The 27,216-nt window shown below is 37.8% G+C and overlaps 1 protein-coding gene across 1 annotated transcript; it reads right to left on the reverse strand.

The window, feature by feature from the left end:
• KDM1B (lysine demethylase 1B) lies at nucleotides 1-27,214 on the reverse strand. Its single transcript, XM_062515300.1, has 22 exons — nucleotides 27,207-27,214; nucleotides 26,949-27,015; nucleotides 24,292-24,394; nucleotides 23,300-23,424; nucleotides 21,391-21,480; nucleotides 20,495-20,606; nucleotides 19,687-19,803; nucleotides 18,654-18,692; nucleotides 17,321-17,525; nucleotides 16,060-16,244; nucleotides 15,041-15,217; nucleotides 14,064-14,138; nucleotides 13,340-13,477; nucleotides 11,754-11,925; nucleotides 10,804-10,931; nucleotides 9,221-9,352; nucleotides 8,752-8,826; nucleotides 7,775-7,891; nucleotides 6,770-6,895; nucleotides 5,198-5,320; nucleotides 3,418-3,570; nucleotides 1-2,856 (listed from the first exon to the last, which is right to left on the reverse strand). The coding sequence occupies exons 3-22, from the start codon at nucleotides 24,379-24,381 to the stop codon at nucleotides 2,773-2,775; spliced, it is 2,463 nt and encodes an 820-aa protein (XP_062371284.1). The 5' UTR covers nucleotides 24,382-24,394; nucleotides 26,949-27,015; nucleotides 27,207-27,214; the 3' UTR covers nucleotides 1-2,772.
• Between the last annotated feature and the right edge of the window lie 2 nt (nucleotides 27,215-27,216).

The following is a 27,216-nucleotide window of genomic DNA, read 5'->3' on the forward strand; positions in this document are numbered from 1 at the left end:
CTTTCCAGTTTTATTCTGCTGCCATAACATAGTCACTCAGAAGAACTGAAGTGTAACAGATCATGCTCTGCATTCAAATCTTTTTAATAACATTTAAACAAACCTACTCAAAGAAACCATTCCCCAGTTCTTTATTTGAGGGAATAAATTAAACACAAAAGAAAAAAATACATACATGCTTGAAATAAATTTAACATAGATATTAAAACAATTTTGGGCAACATTAAAGAATGAAGTCTCAGAACCAGCCTGATGTTCTTACATATTTCAAATGAACATAAATGAAAATGGAACATACTTACTTAATTTACTTCTCAAACTTCAGTGCAGCACAACACAGTTTAATATACAAACAATGAGTAGACTAGGCCATTGGTAAATTTATCATTTGTTATCCCTTTTTCTAATGCTGTAAGCGGGCATCATCTAAAGCCAAATATGATAGTATTTCTTCATGTTCATCTCTCTTCTTTACAATACAGCCGTTATCTAGCTGCAAAGTTGTAGGTAAATTGAAAATCCCAAGTACAAATTAACAGAATGACATCAAGCATGTTCATACAAACTTTAGACTGGAGAAATGGAAGCTGAGCTAAAATTTTCAGACCATTCCTACCTGAAACGTGACGTGTTTGTATCTGTTACTAAGCTGGCTGAAGTTTTAAAGCAAGGTTAGCTGAAGCAGCCATTGAGTATAAGGTTTTGGGCTTATAAGCCTTTTTTCCCACCACTAAAAGCTCCTGTCTGAATAATCTGTCATATATTATAAAGTGGGAAAGAAACTTTGAACTCAAACATACATAGCTCTCACTCTTTGCTAGTTATGCCGTAAGTTGGCCTGTAATACATGAAATTAACAAAGTGCAAATGACTGCCAAAAGCAAAATTTGATATCCTGATTTCTTTTTTTATTATCAGAAGGCTTTGCCTTGCTTATTTCAGCCTTCAAATTGCAATTTAATAATTGGAAAAACTTTAAAACTGTACATACCAGCATTTATGTAGAGGAAAATTATGAACAGTTACACTCTTCCCATTAGTCCATATAACTCAGCTTTAAGAAGCAGAACAGAATATATATCTGAAGAACACCTAGTTATATAAACATCTTCTCCTTGTAAATTAGAGATTAAATAAAGGGTTTTTAACAATATCATACCTACTCTAAAAAAAAAAAATTACATTTTTGAAAAGAAGAATTGCCTTTATTCAGTAGGACCGTGGTGGTATTCAAAGCCAGTCTGGATAAGGCCTTGAGTAACCTGGTCTAGTATGAGGTCTCCCTGCCCATGGCAGGGGGCTTTGGGACTAGACAATTGTTAAGGTCCATTCCAACCCCTTAACATGATTTTATTTAAGGTTGCCTGTTGTTTATTTCCAGAGATGTAGCTTTAAGGAAATAAGCACTGTAAGTCAAAAATGTTTGCTGTGTCATTCTTAAATTAAGGGATTAATAAAAGAGAAAAGCCCATGCATGAAAATGGGGCAGGATGGAGTTACATTAATTTCAAAAATAATGACATCTATGCAGCCAAGTTAGAGAGAATGTGTGGGGAAAGAGATCTAAAAGTGGATTTTCCATTAATACCAATATAGTGGAACAGTGTTACAATAGGTATCCCAGTTACATCTCTCCTATTTCTTTTGAAAAATATTTTCCTCCCTGTCCCATGGAAAAGCTACTAGATAGATGTCTAGCCCTTGCTGAATTACTCTCTCAAGTTGGTTTTAATACTTTCATAATAAAAGGGGAAAAAAAACTTCCAGTCAAAGTGCAAGCCACCTTGTTTCAGCCCTTCATAAGAGTGTTAATATTTTTCCTCATTCATTTTCACTTATTTTTTAATATAAAATTTGAATGAGCTATTAGGAACCTGCACCCCCCACTGTATACAGTCATATCAGCAGATGCTTCCTCTATTCAGCCCAAATGAATCTGTAAGGTTGTTTTCAAAATAATCATAACAATATGGTATTTTCAAGCGGTCCTGTTTTTACAGAAGCAATGAGCAAATCTAAACTCTTAGCCTATTATTGTAATAAGAATTTCTCTGAATAAGTAGCAGAAATGTTTCAAAGTTTTTAATGTAGAAGTTAATTTTTCAAGTTTTGATCAGCTACAATAACCTTTCTATGATTGCACTGTAAACTGTTCCAGCTCTCTTATTTAAAGGAACAAACTTCATATCCCAAAGCCCACTTGGTGGATGCCAAGAATATGAAAAAATATTATAAAAAGGTTACTGATTGCAAGTGGGAAAAGTGATACTTGAGTTCCTTCCTACATTAATCCTAGAATTTTTCTAGGCTATTCAGGCTCTTGGAAGCCAGTTTCAACTCTTATGAGCATAATCAACCTGAGAAGCACAGTTAGTGGAAAATTCCCATATCATTACTAACTGCCAGCATTTTTAATGCTATATGTCAACTTAGTCTTGTTTTAATCTGACCTTCTGAAATGAAGGTCCACAACAGCATGACTTGAGCCATACAGAAGAGGACTCTTAACAAAAGTTCTCTTAGTTAAGCTGTGGCCAGCAATTCCAATGTCATTCCTGCTAGTAATACCTTAGCTAGAAAAAAGCCCCCAACAATGTGTATCATCAGGGCTTAAAAATGCGATGGGGGAGAAAGGAAGAGGAAGATTTTATCTTCATGTACCATACACTATTCAAGGACCACGTAGGAAAAAGGCAGCAATAGGAAACTTGAACATAGTTTTACCCACAGAAATCAATTAAAAATATATCAATAAACACAAAATTTCAGTACTTAAAATGCTGCTATTTTGCTGGCTTCTCGAACCCCACTCAAGTAAGCTCCTGTAACAGTCTGAGGAAAGTGCCTATTTGTAGCCTGTATTAAAAAACAACAACAACAAAAAAAAAAAAGTCAATTGTTTCTAAAACTAACAGTACAGAATTTTAGTTTTTAGAATTTCAGTTTTGTTTTCCTAAAGCATATACCTACATTTTTAAAAGCCATGGAAAACTACTTAGAAAAAACATTACAGGAAACACTCAATATTTTTAGCAACTTCAAAATCTGCAAGCAAGTCAGCTACAAAAGCAGCAGTCTGTTCTGCTATCTGCACTTTAGTGGGGCCAGTTAAGTTCTGCCCCAGTACAGAATGCACCTATACCATCACAGTGCACTTGTTATGTTACCCACAAGGGGAGTAACAGAAAGACAATTTGACTAAAAATTCATTTTACTCCTGACCCAAAATATTTGGTAGACTTCCCATGCCCCATAATAATATGAATAGAGAGGGTTCTGTGTCAAGATCATTAGCATATTTATATAAACAGAATATTTATATACTACCTCTACATTAATGGTGGTGGGTAGCAAGAGATGATCTTCCATAAGAATCTGCTCCCAGTAACCACAGTCAACAGTAACAAAGATACTTACCTCACCAGCAAAAAAAACTTTTCCTTGTATGTCTTCAGCTGTCATGTCATAAGCTTCACCACTGCCCCCTGTTTTCACAAAACTGTACGCCATCTGCAGCCAAGGGTCACTGCTCCATCGAGTAACAAAAAACTTCACTGGGTCAGGAACCTCCTGCATAACCAAAATAGAAGTTAAGCGCTGCAAAGAGAAGTTCAGAATTGCACAGTTTTTTCTCAAACAGTTTCTAGTAATCTTATTACATCTAGCTTGTTAAACCTCAAAATTCAATTTTAATTTTGGAGATAATTTTATTCCAATGGATAAATGAGATTATTTTATGTAAGATCAGAAAACGAGCTGTCTTGAAAACTAGGGTCAGGGAGAAAACAAAAGCCAGGAAGTCAGGGTCTGGCTGAGCCATGACAAGTAATACTGGGTATTCTTTTTCACACTGCAGCATGCAAATTCCACAGTTTTCTACCAAAAAGAGCCTGAGTAACATCTGTATGAAGGCTTAGTCAACTACAGCTATGTCTTGCTCTGGAGGAACTCATCAGAAATAAACAGAAGCAGCTCTAGTTGCCTCTGGAGCAACCTCTGGTATTGACAAATAAATTTCATTCAGGCAGCATGTGAGAAACTCTAGCTCAAGCGATCAAGACAAGGACCAGCCAAATATGACAAGTTGTATGGATGTCCCAGCAGTAGCTCTGGTACACCCCTGAAGCTACCTTGTCTTTGAAAAATTCCACTATATCATCCTCAGGTGACTGAAATTCACAACTGCTGTAAACCATGGAGACAGCCTTGAAACGACTCTTCTGGATCAGTGCGGCACTGAAGCCAAAGACCCATTTGCTACATTTTCATAAGATCAAGACACAGGTATGTGAACTTCCACTGCATTCGGTTCTAGTAACAGTAAAGCCATTACCAAACATGTTTCTAGGAATAGTTGAGTTTGCAGATACTGATGTTCTTCCAAGATCATTAATCCTAACATTAGAACCATCAGTAAAACTTGAGAGTTTTACTCAATCATTCCTGGGGATCTAACTGTTTTAAGTAAATTAAGTGAGGCATTATTATCTCTAGAGTGGAATGCAAATAACATTGCTAAGTGACAGTGTTTTGCTTGCCCCAGATTTCTCTGATTTTCCTATTATTTTTTATCCTAATGATCATCTGGGGGAAGGTAAAAAGGTAGAATTTGTATCTAGTGGGTTTTTTTACATTCAGGATTTAGGGCCCTTGCTAGATCATTCTGCCCATACCTTAATCCCAAGACAGCTGAGAAAGGGCTGTTAGTTAGTATAAGAGAAATGGATTGGATTGGTTTGGGGGTGTTGTAATTTCAGTTGCCTTGGCATGAGGGAAGGCAGGAATCAATCAAATTCATCTAGCTTAAGGATCTTACCCCATATTAGAAGTGGTGATGACCAGAAAAAAGTGACAATTAAGTAAGAAGTATGTTTTGTGTAACCTGCCTGAAGTACTGCTTGTAATTAATCTTGTCTTTTAAAAGCATTTTCAAGGGTGATAGTTCATTTCTATTTTTCAGTTATATACTTCTGTCCTTCATAAAGATCTAAGATATTTCAGTACACATTTTTCACACAAAAGACCAAAAACTGATTTTTTAGTATGTCTTAAAGAAAACCTATTCCCTGAAACTGACAAGAAATGAAAAACAGTTTTAAATGTCAAAGGTCTGCCTATACATCATGAAGTACTACATTTGAAAGCTTTATTCTGGTGACAAGTTAATTCATCTCTTGATGAAAGAGGCATCTCTTACCTGCTCCTTAAACAACTCTCGGAGTACAGTCATACACTGTTGCAGTACTTGTTGATCATCTAAATTCTTAATGGTTGTCACAGCATCTCCAGTGACCACTGACATTAAAATGCTTTCTTTGCCCTAAAAACAAGACCTTATTAAGTATTTCATAAACAGTGTCTTAATTGGTATTACAAAGATATTTTCAGCTGCAAAGTAACTGTTGTTCTAGAGAAAAGTGGGTTTGATTCCTTGGAACAAAGGGTGCATATTCTACAGTATTTAATGCTCAAATTACTACATCTTCTGATGTCTTGTTCACAGATCTGTTACAGTCAGCCCCTTTTACAACTTGCTGAATTCACTGAAAACTTTCCATCTACCTACTTAAAGGCTGTACCCCCAAAAAAATTACATTGATAGTGTTATTCTTTGTGCACCCTCTTAAGCTTCAGTTTTGTGCCAAACTTTCACCTCACCTGTACTCCACTTTCAAAATATGGTGACTGAATCTATTTAAATACTAGTGAGATATGTTTTTGATTAGGCCAATACTAGATTCCTACCAGCAGATTTTGGACCAAGAAATGAAAAATCACATCTGCTGGTATTTCCTTCCACTTCATGACATCTGCTACCATGCAGAAGTTTTAGAGGTGAGGTGGTGAGTAGGGAAAAGCACACAGGTTCTCAGTGCCCTTAAAGAACTCTGACTCTCTTGTTTATATAAGGCAATAATTCTTCTGTTGCTAACTTTGATAACTAGTACAGAACAGCTATCAAGCAAATTAAGCATTATATGTAGGGTCTCTGGACAGCACCAGCACACTAAACCTCTTGCAGCATGAGCTTAAGAGTACTGGAGAGAATTCATTTAAGCAAAGTTGTATACAAGCACACAAATCAGGCAGTAACAGAGCACAAGCATCACAGGATGGTTTCCTTTTGGAGTAAAACATGAAGTTATGAAATGGCCTTTTAATTGCTGCCAAGTAGTAAGCAGCAGTTGTTGTGTAAGTATAAAAAGGTATAATATAAACGTGTAATGTGTCTGCCTGGCACTGGCAGGGAAGAGAAACGTGATGTTAATCCACTGGTTTGAATTTGCTTTGAAATTCACGACATGCACCCTACAGGTCTCAGGTTCATGCAGAACTTGGTGTTTGTCTTTTCTTCTGCTATTCCAAATAGTTATTGAGACTACCACAAGCCAGTAAGCATTAGTAAGTCAGCATGCTCTTTTTAACAGGATTTTTTATGGGATTTAATAAAAGAACTTAATTTCTAAGATGGAAGTGACTAGTAGCCTTTTTCCCACATTAGTAGGTTTATAGTAAGGTATTATAGCCTTATCTTCAGTAGAGATCTAGAATGTATATCAGTCCGTATATAAACAATGGAAAACATTCCCATTAGTTACAACAAAATATTGATGAGCTTTATTATTGACAAGTAAGACTGCTTCCACTGCTTTTAATAGTTGTGGGGGGAGGGAGGGGGAGAGAAGAAAAATTTTGTTGTTCAGTAATTACTGCACCTAGATTTAAAACTGAATTTATGAAGAGAAAATACATTTGGCATATATCATACCTCTGGATCCATGTCATAGAATACACTAAAGAGCCCACGTTGGCTAGAATTGGGTGGAACATGACCAAAAAAATCAGCTCCTTGAATTTTACTGTCCCAAAATCTATATGGAAACTGCAAGGCAACCTAGAAGGACATAAAAAAATTGAATTTAAGCATTTCATACCACAAAACTCTTAAGAGGATATGGTATATGTTCTTCTAATACATTTTTTTGTTTCCACTCATTTAGACACAGCTCTTCCTATGAGTGGGTCTCAACAGAGAGTATATGAACCTGTCCTCCAAAGGGGGGGGAGGGGGAAACAGGCTAAGAAAAAAAAAAAAAAAAAGACAAATTGCAAATGCACAGAACAGCAAATCTACAATGGAACTAATTGTGCAGAATGCTCAAGGAATTCAGTAAGGTTTTTTGAAAACCTAATTATAACTTAAATAAGTGGCATCCTGTATTTGGAGTGTCATAATCTTGTCTTTAAATTTCAACATTGTTATAACCCTTTTTCTGGCATTACTTTGTTATTGTTCTAAGCACACATCTTAGCAGGGAACTTTTCAGGAGAGGCTGTGTTTTTGTACTGGGAAAGGGTAGAAGATTTTACGCTGGTCAAACACACAACTTTCAGTATTCTTCCCAAATATTTTATGAATTTACTAGGTTAAAATGGCCTGAAATAAACACATTATTGGAATTCTAAAAGATCCAAGGCCATCATGAATCAAAATAAGGCACAAAATGTCAAAGCCATGAAATTATTCTGTGAACAGTTTCTTTAAAAACACCATTAAGTTGTGAAATCTAAGAAACAGAAATAAATATGATCCCCAATAATATTTTGCTCTCCTGGGCTACTGTATGCAAGTAAAACATAAATATATGTTTATGCATAAATAAATAAATCCATACGTATCATAAATCCTGAAAAATCTGCTACAAAAGCAACAGGGACAGAACAGCCAATGTTTATATAAAAAGAAAATTCAAGACAATATGAAATCACTTACTTTCTCAATGACTCCCGCTCCCAAACTATTAATGGCTTTAATTTTTTTTTCTGACAGTGGAGGATTAAACTGAATGGCATTTTTCTGAAGAAGGGCCAGTGGTACAGTCACTAATACCTGAAAGAAATAGCTAAAATCACAGCAGTACCAAAACCTGAGTACAGCACTTAAGCCTCACAGCATCCTCCTAACTATCTTGGATTATGCCAGTAGGACACAGCATAATAACACACCAGACATTTCTAGATTAGTGTGGGGGTTTAGTTCCCATTAATGGGAAACACATGCCTTACATTCAGGTGAGAACAGATCCCACAGTTCACTAATTTTAAGTCACAGTCTGTTGAACTGCTTGTATCACAGTGGCTAACCATGCTACCAATACTTCAGTAAATGACAGTCAATGGCTCTTAGATTAAGAAAACTGTCTGTTTGAAATGAGATAGATAGTGGTTTGGTTTGAATTCCTTCAGAGATTCCTGCTCTTCAGAATACACTCAAGTAATATTGTTGATGCCAATCCAATCTTTATAAAGTTTATGTATTATTTTTTAAATTACTGAAAACTAAATTACTCAGCATGAAGAAGGTGGGGGTACAGGAAATAAGAGACTGAGAAATAGGGGTTGTCAAATCCTGGAAATTTTAACAAGATACACATGCTAAGTGGGGTAAAGCTGAGCAGGGAATGGAACTAGGTAACATAAATGTCACTTCAAAGACCAAATAAAAATTTGGTTCACATTTTTAGTACTACCCTTTATAGTCCTTAGTTTTTCAAATCAGCTAATACTCAAGTCTCAAGCATGCTCACCAAAAATTAGGCTCTAGGACACCCAAATAAAGGCCACTAAAACACATGAATATTCATCTTTGAATGGGGAGAAACTGGACTAAAGAAGTCTTCTGAGAGAAAGAAAAAAAGGACATGTACTGTATGTTCTCCAAAATTCTTAGCCTTGAAGCATACTTGGTACCTTCTGCGTTGTCCACACTGTTCCGTCTGCAGTAGTGACCTGCACTTCTTCACCAGAATAATCAATACTCTGAACCTATTGAAAGACACATTGAGAGACTTCACTAGAAAACGTACTTATGCAATGCAAATTCCAGCAAGAATAGCTAAAATAGTACTGGTCAGCAACCTAGAAAGTGAATAACACAAATTTCCAGAAAAATTCTGAAAGACAAAAAATAGCCTCTGTGAAGCTGAAGAAGAAAAATCACCATGATTCTAACATGTAAGAGCATCATATCATATAATATTTGAGTACTGATAGTCCTCTGGTAGAATTTCAGAAATGTTGAAATTGTCCTCCTGTTTTTTTTTAAAGACAAATTTAAACAGTCACAGGCACAGATTTGCCTGGTCCCAAATATAAATATATGACTAGGTTTTTCAAAGCAATCCAAGACAGGCACTGCATCAACCTTTTCCAGACTTACTGGGAAATTCAGCCGGATGTCCAGTCCTTCTGCCAGCTTATCAATCACAGTTGAATATCCCACAGTTAGAAGAGTGTGATCTCCAGCAAACTGGGCAAAAAATTCATTGTGGTCCCATGAGCGTGCAGATACCTGCGAAGAGAACACAACTGGCTGTTTCTACTGGTGAGGGGACACAGGTACTATGAAAAGTTCCACAGTTTAGAAGCCACCCTAGCCCCCTTTGCAACTGGAAAAAAAAAAAGAAGTGCATCACCAGAATGTATGGCAATGCTGACAAAATCAAAATGCTTATTTACCTAATGCTAGTACATAACATATTAATTGCTGGATTAAGAAAAGTCATAACATGGGTTGGTCACTAGCAGGGTATTTATGGCTCTGCTTAGTAGAGAAAACAAGGAAAATAGTACAAAAATCCAGGTGAATTGCAGTGTATTTATTTCAGTTGTCTGTATCTAGCAAAGTAATCAGATTTTACAGTCTTAGGACTTCATAGAAAAATACTTTCTTTCCCAACATGAAATGGAAAATAAGACACATGAAAAACCCAACTCCATGGAATTTTTCTGTCACTTTGGTGGTTGTTCCATGATAGCTTTCAATGACCTTGTCTCCCAGCCCCTGCAACCTTATCATTAATAAAACAGTAGTATTTGCACTAAGCAATAGCCACTTAGCAGTGAAAATTCTGAAACAATTCTCAAACTACTATTCAGATGCCAATTCCTATCACTGCAGATGCATAAAAATCAATCATATTTTGATTTTAAAAGTGAAGGTATGGCAGATTTTTGCATCTTTCTTAGTTCCCCTAGGCGCTCATGGAATATGAAAACTTGACCTAAAATACTTTCCAGTGATTGCTCTGGTACAGCATCATCTTGCAGATTTTTGTTATGTTCTTGTGTGCTTCTCAGTGCAGATTTGTGCTTGTGCAGGTATCAGTCAGCTGTCCCAACGCTGTAGTACAATTGGCACTAAAAGTCTTTAAATGTAACAACAGGACTGAGTAAACAATGCACTGCCAACAATATGAGACTTTTATATTTCCTGGAGCTGCTTGGTTAAAGCTGAAGACAGGAGGGCAGCCAAGTATCTTGTAGCCAAGAGACTACCCAGGAGTGGTGAACTGGGGCTCACATCCAGGGGGCTGGAACACTTCAGGAGTCAAATGCATTTATTCACAAGATAAGTAGCAGGGTAGAGAACTACCTCAGTTTCTAAACAGAGCTGAGAAGCAGAAGTCACACCCAACATCTAAGGAGGAGTAACTCTCCCTTGAATCATATCACCGAGCATCTCAGCAAAATACCCAGCTCCCATCTAACAATCTACTCTCAACTTCTACTTAAAGAGCACCTTGCTGGAAGCACATCAGGTATTCCCATCAGACTAAATACTGCAGTGCTGGAGTCAGTGTCTCAGTGCTTTCAAACAACAAGGTTATGGGTGTAGGAACAGTTGGGAAAGCTGATTCTTCCTCTATGGCCACAGAATGGATCAGGTGATTTCTCAGCGTTACTTCCAAGTCTGTCTTCCGTGAAGCTCGGTCACTTCAGAATACAGCTGTCAAAACTCACCTGAGAGAGATTGCTGCCACAGGCATATTCCAAATTACTGAGATGGAACTGTAGTACTTTTTCTTCCAGCTCACTGAACTGGATACCAGACTCCTGAATAAAGGCTTTATAGATCTCTTGTATTTTTTCTGTGAAAGAACACGTTTAAAATAAGAATATGTGACAATTTGTCAGAAGTGCTACTGCATTTCAACATGCTGTTCCCTGGATCACAAGATTTTCATGCTTATTGCTAATTTGAACCAAGATGTTTTTCTTCTCACAGAAAAAAAAAAAAAAAAAAAACCTCAAGATTTTTCCAGTGATAGAGTACAACTTTGTTGTTTACTCATGGGTTTCCGAGTGAGACAAGAGAGAAATTAATTGTTTAGCTATCATCAATACAGAGTTGAAGACTTCAGGTAAAAAACACTTTAAGATCATGGAGGATCCTTGCAAATAAATCCTGATTATTTTTAGAACATCAATGAACTGAGAAATTTAGTCTAGGGTTCACTGAAAAAAACATAGGTGTTATTAATTCTGTCTTACAGAACCCATGCTGAGGAGATTTAGGAGGCAAACATTTCTGAGCAAATTTATTTTTTGCTGCTGAGTTTATAAGCTGTAAGTGTGGTGGGAGGCGTTACCAATAGAGATGGGACTATTCTTGCAAGCAGAAGGCTTTGATCAGGCTCTTTTTTAGGCAGATTAGTCAAAAAGTGTAAAAGCTAAGTCTAGCTTCCAGCCAGAAGCAAATATTTTGAACTGCTAGTGACACTAGTTATGCTGAAAAAGCTACCTCATGAAAACACGTATAATGAAAAGATACAGTATCAGAAATATCTATTGGATTTAAGGTCAGATGGACACCCATAAACTTATAAAAACGTCTGATGCAAGAGTCAATTTAATATAGAACTTTATGAACATAGCCAACATCTTCATTTTGGAATACATGTCTCACTTACCACCAAGAGGAACATCTTGATGTTGGGTTTTATCTTTTCTCCACTCAGAGACAACATCTAGGATGGCATTGAAATGAAAGTCCATACGTTTATCAATAGTGGGATCTGTTATCCTTCCACCTTCCTGGATCAAGTCACATTTCTCCCCCAGTTTGTGCATTTTAATGCCAAGCTTAAGAAAAAGACATTTTATTGCATTTTTAAGTATGGAAAAACTTCAGCACCCAGCCTGCTCAAAGTTATTTAACATAAGGTGAATGCCTCAGATTTAAGTGATACCATTTTAAAAACATCAACAACTTTACTCAGAATAACTCTTGTTCTCTTTGAACTGGGATGCCAACAATCCTTCTGTCTGTTAATTGCCCACAAATGTTTTTTTCCCACTTTTCGGTCCTTTCCTTTATTGGGAATTCACAGAAACCTCTTCTGTAACTTTCCTGTCAGGCAAGGCCTGGTACAGAAATTTAGAGACTCCTTTATTTCTACCTCAGTTTATTTTCTAAGTCACAATTAAAATCTGTTACTTTCTACAACTTTCGGATGTCTGAGGCCCAAACAGTTCCCTGAATTCAGGAATTGACAGCACACTGCTTACCAGTTACCACAAATGTTATTAACAACCAAGCAAAGAAGGAAATTATTTGGAATTAAACCTTCCTTTGCTTGTCAAACCTGCATGGAAAGCACAACAGAGTTAAATTCAAAAAAAAGATGTTTGTGTTCTACAGAGTCAATCCAGAGAAAATAGCACACACATAATGCTAATTTCTTCCCAGGGCCTTGTTACTTAGGGCATGCTCCAGGTGTTTTTCACATATCCTCACATCTCTCTAGGCTGTTGGTCACCCCTGCAGATCTTAAGATACAGTTGTATTTTCAGTGAAAAAAGACATTAAAATGACCACAAAGGGATGAGTATCTGAAGTGTATCCAGAAGTCATTGTTCCCCATTTCATAAATAAAACATGATTTTTAAAAATAAAATTATCATTTCTTCATGGCACTATAAGGCACTGAACAATTAAAATGGCATGGGCTGGATTTGCACATTCCACATGGAGACATTCAGATTTCTACCTCCAAAAAACCTCAACCAAATCAGCAAGTAATAAGAATTTTTAAAGAAATTGAACCACAGCATGTTTGCATCAGTAGCAATTTAGCTGTCAGATGTATTAATCTTAACTTCTGCAAAATTTAACTAGAAATATCGAGAGGCAGCAAAGGCAAATCAATCACAGAAGCAGCAGCCTCCCACAGTAAAGCCTTTCTCAGGCCTAAGGAAGGCTGTTGGGGACCACTTATATTACTATCTCTAGAAAAGAGGGAAAAAGTGGTTTCTTCTGGTTCTGACACTGGAGCCACCTTGTTTTTCTTTACATAATGTGCCTGAAACCATTCTACAGCCCTCCTCTCTTCCCAACTGTTATCAAAGATATATTAGCAACACGGAGTTTACTTACAACGCAGAACAGGATTTTAATCATGTCACAAGAAAAGGACTCCCACCCTTACCCAGCCATCTGAGCCTGGCTTTAACAAGTTTTTCACTAGTGATAATCATGACCACTGCAGGAACCCACTTGCTCACACATTAGTGCCATTGGGTTGTTGACACATCCATTGACGATTTGTGCACCTCTTCCAACAGTGACTCCTGTGAATGTCTTATCATCCCACACTCGGCCACCAATTCTGTCTTTAGCTTCTAAGACAATGACCTGTGGCAAAATGCAGCTGAGTAAATTGCAAGATTTAATAATTCTGTTAAACACATTGGTTCTATTCCAGAGCAAAGGAGAAAACAAAACACCCCCCCTCCCCCAGCAATCCAGCAATGTTAGCTATCTTAACACTTTTTTAAATTTCTGAGTTGTTTGTAGTTAATTTATGCATTTAAATTATCTTAGAAAGGTTACACTTTGGAATATACATATAGAAACATAACTGTTACTTTAGAAACAATCCTATCAAAAATAAGCCTTGTTTTTAAAAAAAGCTGTAGATTTATTCAGGAAATCTCAAAATTGGAGTTTAAGGCATGCTACAGGCTATTAAACACAATGATCTGGGTGAAGTGTCTATACAGAACACATGCTGCACGCGGTTTAATTTTAGATACAAATAAATGCTGGTTTTAAACAGCAGGTTTACTTAGTAAAACCACAGATTTCACAAATTGCTATACACATGCCCTATATGTATATGTTTATAACAAGAATGTAGGCTTTTTCTTTTTGATGAACAACACTTTCAAAGCAGAAGTAGTCTGATTTTTTTGAAGTAACATACTCTAAAGCTTCTTACCTTAATTCCAAAGTTGTGCAGCTGTCGGGCTGCTGCTAATCCTGCTGCACCAGCCCCAACAATAATGACAGATTTCTAAAAAATTAAAAATATTTAAATAAAAAGAGTTAGAAATAAAATACAAATTGTAATTTCACTCTCATTTGCTAAAGGTGTAGGTTTCAGAAGTCTCGGCTCTCTTGTCATCTAATGTAATCTGTGATAATTTTTAAAGATGGCAGGGCATTTAATACAGAAAAGAGATCAGTGGTAACTTTGAAAATAATTAGTTTTGAAGGACTTCAAAAGAAGATGCCTCAGTTACTTTTAAAAGAAAGAGTTGAAGTTATCAGTAACAAAAGCAGGAATATAACTGATTTTGTCAGACAAGAAATACACTTACCTTATAAGGATTTTAATCACAGGTTGGGTTGACCAGTAAAGACTACTTTATAAATGAAAAACATTTACAAATACACTTTCCAAATATGAGTTGCAATTTCTAGGAGATAATCTGCAGAATACATTTATTTAATAAGTTTTGGGTGCTATCTAACAACTTGGCTAGTCATAAACATGTTCCCTTTAATTCATAGTTCTTGCAAACCAACATGGAATAGGAGTTTCCTCACCTATGGAAGCAGAGGTGTATTATAGGAGACCCAGAATCTGTTTATTTTTCACAGCTCCCATTCCTTTGAACAGCATATGGGAAGCATGAATCCATGGGAATTAATTCCATAGATTTTACTGGGGGGCGGTGGGGGGGGAGGGGGAAATCCTTCTTGGAAGGAGTCTAATTTATGTAGTTTCCATACTCACTGAAGGCATAAGAGAGCAATGTTAAAAACTTTCTACATATTAGGTTTTAGATGTAACTTTACCTATCATTACATCCATTTCTGTAAATCAGCCAAAAATCTGGAACCAAAAAAATGATTGCATGCACCATGTAGTTTTATAGCACTAAAAATGTAGGAGTTATTACAGCAACTTACATTGTGGTATTCCTTAGGAAGAAGGTACTGGTCAGGACTGACTGACAAAATCCCTGTATTAATTAGCCCTTTCCTTGTCATAAAATACAAGATCCTCTCCATTTCCTGTACACAGCGGATCCGTACAAGCCCCCGAACAATTATATGATGGATACATTTTTGAGGGGTGAGAGCCTCCTGCCAAGGAGAAAGGAAGAACAGAGATTGTTGATTTTCTAATATTCAATTTATTCATATGTTTACATCATATTTAAACTGCAAACCAAATGGTAAAACGTGACTCGGGCTTCTGAGAGCATTTTAAAGAATTTTTGTGGAAATTTCTTGTCAGCGAGTTTTACACAGTAAGGTAACAACTTATTAAGCAAGATTAGCATGAAATAAAACCAAATGAGTCTACAAGAGATTTTTGATAACTCATGGTGTGTTCCAGTAGCAGAGGAATGGTATTGAAATGGATTCCTGTTTACAAAATTAATCTACATGGTGGCAATGTTCATAATGGCATTCCAGTAAAATCCATTCCAAAATGGCATTCTGAGGGAACCTTTCACATAAATACAGACATCCACATCAGAGAGCTTTGGTATGTGGAACTAAAGCATTTCTATGGAAGGCAGTGCCATAGGCTTAGCCTAAATAAAAAGATAATCACTTCTTTGTCCAACAATCAGGTTAAAAAAATGAAAAATCATAAAGCACCACAAAACACTGTTCAGACGTGTTCATGCATCCCTTTAAAAAGTTAATAGCTGGGCAGGCACTGTAGAGTTTTAACAATTTAAAAACTTCTGATTTTTACTGCAGAAGAAGCTCCTATGCATTAAATATGGATAAGAGGGGAGAAGATAGGGGATAAAAAACTCTCAGCCCCAACAAGCCCCCAAAACCCAGCTAATCTTAGAATGGATTTCAAAAGTTTTTTCTGGTGCATAAGGAGACATCCAAGAAGTAAGTCCCCATCCCAGAAAAGCTGCTACTATTTTTCAACAAAAAAATTAACTATCAGCATCTCGTACCTTGCAGTTTGTGTACCACAAAGCCAAAATCAAGTTTCTCAATGCCAGGTACATGGTAGGGTCGCGTGAATATTCTGGGAACTCATAGAGCTCATCCAGTTCCATGACATCTGGCCTCACACAAAGTGCTTTCCCACATTCATTGGGCTGGTAAAAAGGCTGGAAATACTTGTTCATGCCTGCAACTGAATGAAGACGCACCAGGGAATTAGTCATACTTCATATCTTCATTGCATCCTTCTCCCTCTAAAACAATCCACTGGCCTCACACAGATAAAAAGTAAGGAAGCTTTCCAGCCTCTAGGTACCTCCAGAATGATTCCATTTACATGGCTCTCCTCTCCCCTGCCCTCTAGGCTGTGCATTAATTATTGTCCTGCTGCCTCATGGGTACGCCTTGGACCTATCAGAGCTGAAGTTTTGTCAAAGAAACATTATTGCTTCATGGTGCTCCAATGCCATGAGGAGTCCAACAAGGAGCATGATGTGAATTCAAGTCTGAGGACTAGCATCACTGTACAGCCTTGGGCAAAACTCTGAACTCCTTTCTTCTTCAACTCCCAATACTGCCCAGAGGGGGTTATTAATTAATCATCTTCCACATTTAGTATTGGAAGCTCTATGTAATGAAGTTTTCTGTTAAGCAGATCCTATGAACAGATTTATTTTCAGGACCTAAGGAGAACAAAGCCTGCTAAGATAATATAGAAGCTGAAATTTCCTCAAAGCACTCTCTCTGAGTATGACAATCCTGAATTACTTTTCTCTGTACCTGACCTATTCTGCCAATCTGTACTCCCAGGCTGTCACTAGCAAATAAAAAAAATAGCCTAAACAGAATCTGAGTGCCTTAAGAAATCAAATTATTTTCTTAAAAGCCCCAAAGATCCATGATATCAAAACTAGCAGAATCCTGGGTTTAGTTTTTTTTTGATAAATCTTCATTTCCTTAAGAATGTGAACAGTCTTCAAGTACCCATATGGTAACTTCCTGTTTCTATACACAACAGACAATGGCACACAGAAAGCTTCTGCAGTCTGTGCTTACTCCCTAAAGAAAAGCCATAAGAAATAGATTACCTTTATCTTACAAACAGGTGAATGGCATCAAACAACAGTCAGTCACACAGAGACTGTGTACTAGTGCTGAGAACAAAACCAGTGTTCTGAATCAGGGCAATTAATGTGTCTTATAAACTCAGTTATAAGACAAAACTTATCACACCTATTTAAGCAACAGAGCCCTGCAGATGGCCCTTACCAGTCACATTAGGCACGCTCTTTAGGTGCTCTAACTTCACAAGGTTGGATTCACCAGGTAACCGATTAGTGCTGGTACAGGATGGACTCATGCCCACGCAGTCTGGATAATATGCAGCTAGAAAGGGAGCTGCCACACTGTCTTTCAGCAAAGGAGGCAGTATGAGCATGGAGTACCACCAATGGTCTGAAACTTCAGCCACTCTCTGGCCAAGCGGAGAAGTGAAGGAAAGAGGGGAGAAGAGAACGTGTCAGTACTTAAAAACGTTGGAAAGTGAACCTATTTCCCCCCTCCCTCCACAACTGAGACCAAAAAGCACTAGAAGTACCAATCTCACAATTGCAAGTCATAAAGACATTTTCTCTCCCTCTTTCCCCTTCCTCAGCCTGACACAGAAAACCTGTAGTATTGATCTCAGACATGGAGCTGAAACTTCACAAACTCCACACCACATGGAAAGCAAACAAATGAGACAAGCCATAACAACATGTCTGTGCCTTATCAGGCCCTTTATAAAACATTTACAATCACTTATGAATCCAGAAATCTGAACTTAGTTCTAAGTCCACACTAACTGATTGATTTAATTTAGGTTCTGCTATCTCCATCAGAGACCTTCTAGAACCCTAAGAAAGGCTATTGATTCACCTTTAATTTACAAGTCAGATATGCATTAGGTAAACAAAGCCACAAAGCCTCCACAAGAGTCAACAATAAGCCTGAATGTGTTCCCTGTGATAGAAGTACCTCAGGTACACTCATGAACACGGCTTATTGAACCTAAGTTTGTATGAAATCAGAAATGCAGGGTGACATGATCACAAACCCCTGAAACACCAACATAGATCTTGTATGTACATATTGTATGACAAGGGAGAGGAGAGAGAAAACATGCTTAGGTGTTCTCTTGCAGTCTTCAAAAAAGTGAGATTAGCTTGACTAAAGATAGAAATCACCTGAAAGACGAGGAAATTTTAGGATGGGGAATTTTACTTGAAAGCTTACAACTGAATACTATTTTTCTTGATCAAAAATGAGAATTAGGAGTAAACTTTGAGTCACAGGCCACAACTAAAGGACACTACAAACCACTTGAAAGCTACTTAATATGGTAAAAGAGGAAAAATATGACAAAACTTTGAAATGAAAGACAGAGAGATGAGAAAAAGGCCCTAGGCTCCATTGCAAATAGTGTCTGACAGTTTCCTGAGCAAAATGCATAAATACTGACATAACTGGCCAAAAAAACAAAACAAAAAAGGAAATAAATATGCCACGCTTTAAGATTGCTTTCATATTCTAGGACAAATGAGGAGGAACAGCCACTACTCACCAAGTCCTCAGGCATGGAACACTGGTCTGAGCCCTCAGTCTGAAAGAAAAGTGAGTAGTATGTGAGCCATTATTAAGCTGTATGGAAAAAATTAAGTATGAAGTAAAATAATTTCCTACAATTCTCTAAATTAAAAAGAACAGTGCTTAGTGTTAGCCTTCTGTAGTAGATGTAATTGTTAAGAAAAAAGTAGAGAAATGGGTAGGTTAAAAACACAACACAACATAAAGCAAAAGCTCTCTAAAAATGTTTCTCATTTGTTAAGTTAGTTTCTACTGATCAGACATTAAAATATACATTCTATTGCATAAAATGGGGTTCCACACTGAAACAAACAAATTCAGAAAAAAAATACAGCATTTTACAGAAAAATTCTCAAAATATCCCCATTATTCTAGAGCAACGCTTCTGGTCTATACTATATAAAGTATGTATATTTATACTGCTCTAGACTATAGAAGAGAGTTTCTTCTTTATTTTAAGAGTATCTTTATCACAGAGTTTCAAAATTAGATGCTGACCCTTCAGATTTTCATATGGTCACTATTGTTATGTTATAAGTGCCATATAGTTTCTATGGTACTTTAAGGTCTCTTTCAAATTTCAGGAGTTATCTTCAGGCTAAAGCTGAAACTTTTCATGTAAAGTTCCATGACAGACTTGATAACAATTAGGAAAAGCTCACTGAGCTTTTCAAATGCTTTCCTCAATTATGAAGAAAGGCCAAACAAAACTGAAATGAGCATTTTGGTGTATGTCTATTTTGTACATGCTGATAATAATCCCCCAGCTGAAGGATTTTGCAATTGCCTGTGCAGACAAAGATATTTCAGATACTTCTTTCTTGACATTTCCTGCCAGAAAATAAAACATCCAAGCAGCATGTAGGCCTGTCACTGTGCAGCTCTCCAGGCCATCAGACAATCATTTTGACATTAGACACACTGAGCAGTAAGCAAGAAGAAATTAATTTCTGCAAACAAGAAATACCAACTTGTTAAGTTTCAATATGAGCAAAACTGTTGTAGGGTACCTTGGTGGAATTGTTCAGTTTCATACCACATCTGTAGGTTTTTGCTATTTGTGGTGTCAGCTGGATTTCCTTTGTCAGCTGACGCCATTTACCACATTCTGGCTTTGTGCACTGCACCTACAAGTCAAAAAACAAACATGTTTTTACTTGTTGCTTGTGATTACAGATAAGGTTAATGCAACTTAAATAACCAATTAGAAAGAAGCCAGACGTGAGAAAGTTGTAGAATATAATTGTTAGATATGTTCTCATGTAATCATCAGGTCATAAGTAGTGCTTGATCCACAGAAATCTTGTACTCATCTCCAGCAAAACTGAATTTCTGCACAGAACCTAAGGCCAAAATTAATTCAATTTCCCGTTACTATGGTCTTTGGTGGACTTTATAAGCATTACTTCAAAAATACATTCTTCATCACTTAAAGAAAAAACAAAATAAATACCACTACCACCAAACTTCCTTCCATTCCCATCTTTTTTCTGGTTTCTTTACCAGGGAAATTCAAAATCTGATTTCAAATTCTTTCACACTCATACTTTTCCTGCCAAATCTTATTCTACCTGAAAATCACAGCTGCTGCTGCTTCACTGAAAAGTAACAGAAGATTGGTCTTTGTGGGGTATGGAGAAAGTCTCCAACAGTGGAGGAGTTGATCAGAATTTTTACCTTGAGCTTTTCCACAATCTTCTTAATGCTAGGGGGAAAAAAAACCCACAAAAACTCAGCTGACCTGCTGCTTGAACAGCAGAGTATTGGAAACACATCAGAACATCACATTGCTATTAAATAAATCACCTTTCCCCTTACCCAGTAAGGAAGCTGTTGATCAGCCATAAAGGCTTTTGGACTGGGCTCACTTTTACCATTGCTTGTCCAAATCCTCTTCCAGGCAGTGTATTTCTCATAACCATCTTTATGGCTAAGAAGAAAGAGCAAACAGCAAGCAGTCAGAAAACGGAGTATCTAGTTCGCTTCAAGCAATAGCAGTTACTCTAAAATTAAACATTTTATATAAGGACAGAGAAATAAGTCTGTAGAGAGCTCTGTATTTCTGCTGTTAATAGGAGAGAAACATGGTTCTTAAAACAGCAATAAATTGCATCCTGACCACTATGTCCAGTTGCTTATGAGCACAATTCCTGGTATCTAAGGTCTGGACTGAGTGATGGGTACTGCTGAGCACATAACACACAAAAGTCTTGGTAGAGCTGGATGTAACTACTACTCAGATGGGAAGGAGCTTGGATCTGAAAACACTGTCAGCCGGACAAGAATCCTCATGGTCACAGAACTGCAAGAGTTAGACTGATTTCTAACTGCTTTTTATTGTAGTGCTTTAGAGAGGCAAGGTCTCCTGAATGTACAGTGTAAAGTGAACTTATAAAGGAAAACATGTTTACTCATAATTGTTCTCATAATTTAAAATTCTCTGACATCGTTGTTAAAAAAGACAAAAGCTTCAGAATAATTGCACATACAAACCAGCCTGCCTAAACTAACCAGTTCTGTTCACACTGCCCTGTTTAAGTTAATTAATCCATACAACACCTGCAGTTTTATCAATGTCTAAGCCTCACTCTGACCAAAACAAGCACAGAGGACCAATCTTTGTATTATGTTTAAGTGCATGATGTTTCAACAGCTGTAACAGCTGCCAAACTTTAATGAGTTCTGAAAGACACAATCTTAATTGGTAAGTCTACCTTCGGTAGTAGTGGTCAAAACATTCATTGCAGAAGTGTTCCCCACAGGACAGATGATACCATCTAGATGTATATCCATTTTTTGCACATCTGTAATGCAGGAAACATAGAAATAGTTCCATAGCGTATTTAAGGAAAAAAAACAAAAACTTTCTATTAACACATTCTAGAATGTGAACAAAATATTCAGAACAAGCCAGGGCTTTATGATACATTCATGAAGGCTGACTTACACATGGCACTACAGCCATACAAATAACAATAAGGTCATTTCAATTGTCTCAAGCATTTCCAGTTCCCCAGCTAAGCAACACCAGATGCAAGGAAGGCAAAGTGTACACAATGCACAGTTTTATAGTTGGTCTGGCTTCCAGCAGCCTCCCTCTAACAATGGTCAACTAAGCCAGTCTTTAGTACTCTTTAAGCAGGCATTTCCTGAACATGAAACAGTGAATATGTACTGTGACACACCAAGCATTTTGGAAACGTGTAAGATGACAAAGCTCCTCTCCCCAGGAACTTCAGAGTTCCTTTACGTTGTTGCATTTTGTTCCAATATTAGTACAGAGTTGGGAGGGATCATTTAAATTAGCATTTTTCTTGTACATGTGATCAATTGATTCATAAGTCATTACAATGTTCTGTCCCCAGAACAACTGACAAAACTATAAAGGCAAATCTGAACACAAAACAGATGTTGCCTATTTTTTGCTCATGAACAACTTGTGGTTTTAACCCAGTGAGCCAAAACCCTAAGGAAGCAGTTACACATTCTGGGCATTTCTTCTTTACTAGTCTCAAAAAGAAATATCCATTAAGAAGATTGCATTCATCAGACAAAGCAATCATTCTTCACTTAGAATGCTCTCATTAAACTCAATGAAATTATTCAAGATAAACATGCAAGGTAAAAAGCAGTGACCTAAGCTACTAACTCAAATAGGCATGGAATGAGCTCATCTCAAACAGATAAAGTTGAAAGAAAGTACTTGAGAGGGTGGGAAAGATGAAAATCAAAATATTAAAATAATAATTCAACAAGATGAGTAAGCAGTATGCATTGTTTCCTAAATAAAAACTGTAATATCACCAATGTTGATCTCACAGGTGCTCATTTCCCAGATGGGTCTCTCAGGCAACTGCCAAAGCACTTGGCTTCCCTGTGACAACATCCAGAATACATTGACTTCCTGCCACCAAAGAACAATCCTTGGATATAACTAAATGAAGCACATAATTAGTCTTTTTTATTTTTCATGCTATAAAGAATGAAAGTTTGTCTCAATTATCAGGGAGAACGGAGTGCTACATAACTACAGTGTGCCTGCTTCATAATGAGGTCTAACATGTTGCCTCTTATAGGCAGTATCACATACTCAAAACCACCAGGGTCAAAATGCAAAAGCACTTGTGAAAGTGCAGAGGAAGTGTACAAGAACAAAGTGCTCAGATAAGTGTGACCGTCTCTCCTAAGACATAAAATTTCAAGGCTAGAAGCTCACCTCAGACTGCAAAGCATTCCAGTGAAAGAGAGGTAAAGACTTTCTACAGTCAATGACAGTTTCATTTTCCATCTTGGAATCAAGTTTTGCTTTCTCAGATTACACTAATATGCTCTCACTTTCCCAGAAGTAAGGCATGTTCCATGTTAATGTACACCATTAACAATATAAATGAGCATATCCCGAAGATACTCTGTATTTGAATTAGCAACATGCACAGGAGAAAGTTATGACCACAGGAATAACTTGTGACATTTTCCTGGCATCTTAAGACTCCTATTAGCAGTATCTTTCAATTCTCCTTCTAGACTTAGATATGAAGGAATTTTTCAGAATATAGTTAGAAACCTAAACTTCAGCTGCAGATTTAGAAAGTCTATGAAAAATGAAAATAAAAAGTAACAAACCTTTCTGCTGCACTGGCAAAGCAAACGGGACATGTTGCAGTGCATCCAGCTTTTTCACACTTTCTGTATTTCTTCTCTGATGCTTCATCATCATCATCTGCTGCTTCAGCTGCTTTCTTTTTCACCTAACAAAGAATAGCTGGAATCTAACCATACATGACACAAATGCATCTTCTTCAAAGCAGCATTCAGAGAGTTTAGCAGCTTGTGAGTAGCATCCTGTAGTTAGAACTACCCTAATGAAAATCTTTGTAGCCATTGTGAAATAGCTGCAGCATGAAACAGCTGTTAAATTAGGTCAGATTTCTCTACTAAAAAACCCAAACAAAAACCCACCAAAAAAAAAAATACAACCAAAAAAACACACCAAAAAAAAACCACAGTAAGACTGAAAATGTCATTTAGATCTAAAAATTTCTTCCCTTGGTCTAATTGATGGCACTGAAGAAATTATAAGCAAACCTTACAGTTTAAGTAGTATTTTAAGATCCATCATGTGCTAATAAGTCAAGCATCATGCATTAATTTTATTTCTCCTCTGGAAAATCTCCTCTTTTTCTAATACTTACTGATATTAATTACAAGTGGCAATCCTATCTGTGCCTCAAATAAAATATTAAGGTGGGCTTATGGCATTTTTGTGGATACAGAACTGTACACCAAATGTCTCTTCTGGGCCTCAGAGGTAATGTGTATAATGTTGTTTTAGGCCTCTGTCTGGATGGACAGACAGCTTTGTCTGACTGTAGAGAAGTCTATGATTTTATTTTTAATGCATTAAGTACTTACAGGTTATATAGAGTATCTTTTCTGAATATTGTTTGCAAAATGAGACAGTTGACCTGCTCATTCACAGAATTAACTCATTCTCCTTCTCTGTGGATAAGTACTCTAAAGGCCTAACTTAACACAAGGAAGCCCACTTTCTTTACAAACGTCAGAGAAAAAATAGCCAAGTACAAACCCATGTGTATTTAAATTATTACAAATACCTGTCTTCCAGAACTCCTCAGAGGAAGGTTGTCTGGAGACTGATCTGAAGAACATGCCTTTTTCTTAGTTCGTAACCTTCCCGTTGACATTGTATTGTTAGATCTGAAAAAAAGTAGGCAACAGTTAATCAACTTAAATTGCTTGACTTTGCAGAGCTAATCACAGCCACTCACAACACTACTTTTCACACAGTTACCTAGGTAAGAATCTGTTCAATTTGACTGTTAATTCAAGAGGAAAATAGGAATGAGGCGTTATGGGAAAGGAACAATACTACTATTTTAAACTAAATTTGTAGTTAAGATTAGATCCCTGAGTATATCTTGACAGGCTGTTCCAGATCAGCATATCCTGGATTTCAATAATCTGATTTGCATTACGTGAAGACCTGGACTGGAATTTGGGTTGGCAAAGTGAACAGGCATCAGCTCAATGCTGATGTGAACATTCAAATACCACTCAGAGCAACACTCATCCTGCTAACTACTGATTTATTGGCAGCAAGAGATTTGCACTGTAAAGCACTTTTCCAAACAGTGCACTGAAGAGACTTTTAATACTGGATGGACAACCAGTTCCAAGACTTGCACAGCCTCCTGTGAAAAGACATCAGAATTTGAAGTCTAGACTGCCATTACATTGCAGCTCTAAGTGATTGGAATATTACAAAGTTTGTTGTATTCTATAGGACAAAATAAAAGATTTATGACATGAGAGTGCTCTGTAGCTGTCTTTGCATTGGTAGAGGCACAGAATGGACCATGGTTAACCACGTAAACTTGAAACTGTAGAGTGTGAGAAAGTATGATGCAGAAATATGAAAGCATATTTAAAATCAAAGGCATTCTTTTCACAGGGAGTAAAGCACAAAGACAGCCTAGAGGAAGAAGTAAATCTAAAGAGTGCTCTACAACATACAGAAAAGAAGTGGAAATAAACCCCTTGTACGACAGCACTGCATCATGAACGTTATCTTGTTGTAATAGACAGCAGTTTGTAATTATGTTTTTGGGAGGGGTTTATATATATATGATAGTTCTGTATTCTGCCTGTTTCAGGATGCCACTTCCTTATTCAAGCTGTCAGTGATGGACAAGGCAGCAGTATCTTTGTTCAGAAATTCTCTTAAAAGCCAAGGTAGCAGGAGGAGAATGGGAATTATATTAAGATGATTCAAGTCAAGTAAACCAGTGCTTCATTCTCCTCTCAACACAGAAGAAATTATTTGTGATAGGAAGAAAAAAATCACATGAGAACATCCACATAAGCAAAAAATTGATTCAAACAACCCAATACAAAATTAAATTTTGTTTCTTGCATGTATCCCCTCCAATTACAACTAGCCAGAGGTAGGAAAAAATACTAAGTCAATCTCTATTACCTAAAAAAAAAAAATCTCTATTAAGATATATCTCTCTATCAAGTCACTCTCTATTATCTTAAAAAATAAATAAAATTTAAAAATAGCATAATTTCACTGTAACTTACCTCTGTATGGGGGAGGATGAGGTTGGAAAGTAAAGAAAAGAAAACCAACCAGTTTCATTTACATGAGATTTCCCCAAACTGCTGCGTAATGCCCCAAAAAATGGTGCCTTTTTTCCCCTAGAGCTTCCTTTATGTATCAGTGGCACAACAGTATCTCTCTGTGTCACCTAAGCTTCTGATAGTAAATAATCCTACCGACATGCCGTGGCCCTTACAGTCAGAGGCTTGCAACTGAGCAAGGAGTGCTGAGCAAGGCACCAGGTGACTCGTTTTGGTGGCCATCAGGTGATCACAGTCTGCTGCTGTGGGGCCCTTTTCTCCAAGAAGGCAAAAGAACACGTGAATTCTGCATTGCATATGTGGGGAGTAGAAGAAGTGGCAGTTACCAATCACTAGAAGTTTGGTAAAAAATATTTCAGATTCAGAGAAGCTGCTTATTTTGAAAGGCAGAGGTCAGTTGTACAGAATCGCGGACATATTTTTTTGGTGGGGAGAAAGGGAGAAAAAGATCAGATATATGATACTTTGTCCTCACTTCCCCTGACAAACCAAAAAACTCCCTCCCAAAAAACCACGAATTTTTATAGAACAAACAAACATGGCTTACTCTACTGAGCTTTACGTGACTTTGCATCCTATCCTGTAGACATCTTACTAGCTGAGAAAATAAGCCCTTTAAAAGGAGAGAGATGCATAACACGCTGTCACATTTGATAACGTTTCACCCGTCTGTAATACGTGACCTATATTGGAAAGCTTTGTGGGGTTTACCTGCACAGCTAGCAGCACGTTTGTCTTTGGGGAAGAGGAAAAAAAAAAAAAAAGGAAAAGAAACTACATAGACACATATTGCCAAAGACGGAGAGGAAGCGAGAGCAGCCTGATTAACACGGGGAGCACACATACTGCCAAAACTCAGCCCCAGTGACGCGGCGGAGCCCAGCCCCGCCGGCCGCGGCTGTGACAGCTGGCGGTGGGCGGGGGTCCCGAGGGGCAGCCCCCGGGGCAGGGCAGCGAGCCCCCGGGGCAGGGCAGCGAGCCCCCGGGGCAGGGCAGCGAGCCCCCGGGGCAGGGCAGCGAGCCCCCGGGGCAGGCGCAGCCCCGGAGCCGGGCGGGGGCGATGCCGGCGGTGCCGGGGCAGGCGCTGCGGTCGGCGCCTGGCACTCACCTCGGGGCCGGATCACTCGGGGACCGGAGACCACATTCACGCGTGTCCGCGCCGCCTCCTGCTAGAGCTGCAGCCGGGGGAAAAGGGTGGAGAAGGGGGAAGGAAGAGTGAGAAGGGAGTGAGAAAGAGAAGGGGGAAGGACGAGCGAAGCGGGGGGGTGAGGACGGGGGCAGCGCTAGCACCTGCCCCGCCACACCGGGGCGGAGCGAGCGGCCCCGCGGTGCGCGCTGCAGCCGAGGGAGGGAGGGAGTCACTCACCACCGCCATC

This window comes from Cinclus cinclus, chromosome 1 (assembly GCF_963662255.1).
Source record: "Cinclus cinclus chromosome 1, bCinCin1.1, whole genome shotgun sequence".
NCBI classification, from domain to species: Eukaryota; Metazoa; Chordata; class Aves; order Passeriformes; family Cinclidae; genus Cinclus; species Cinclus cinclus.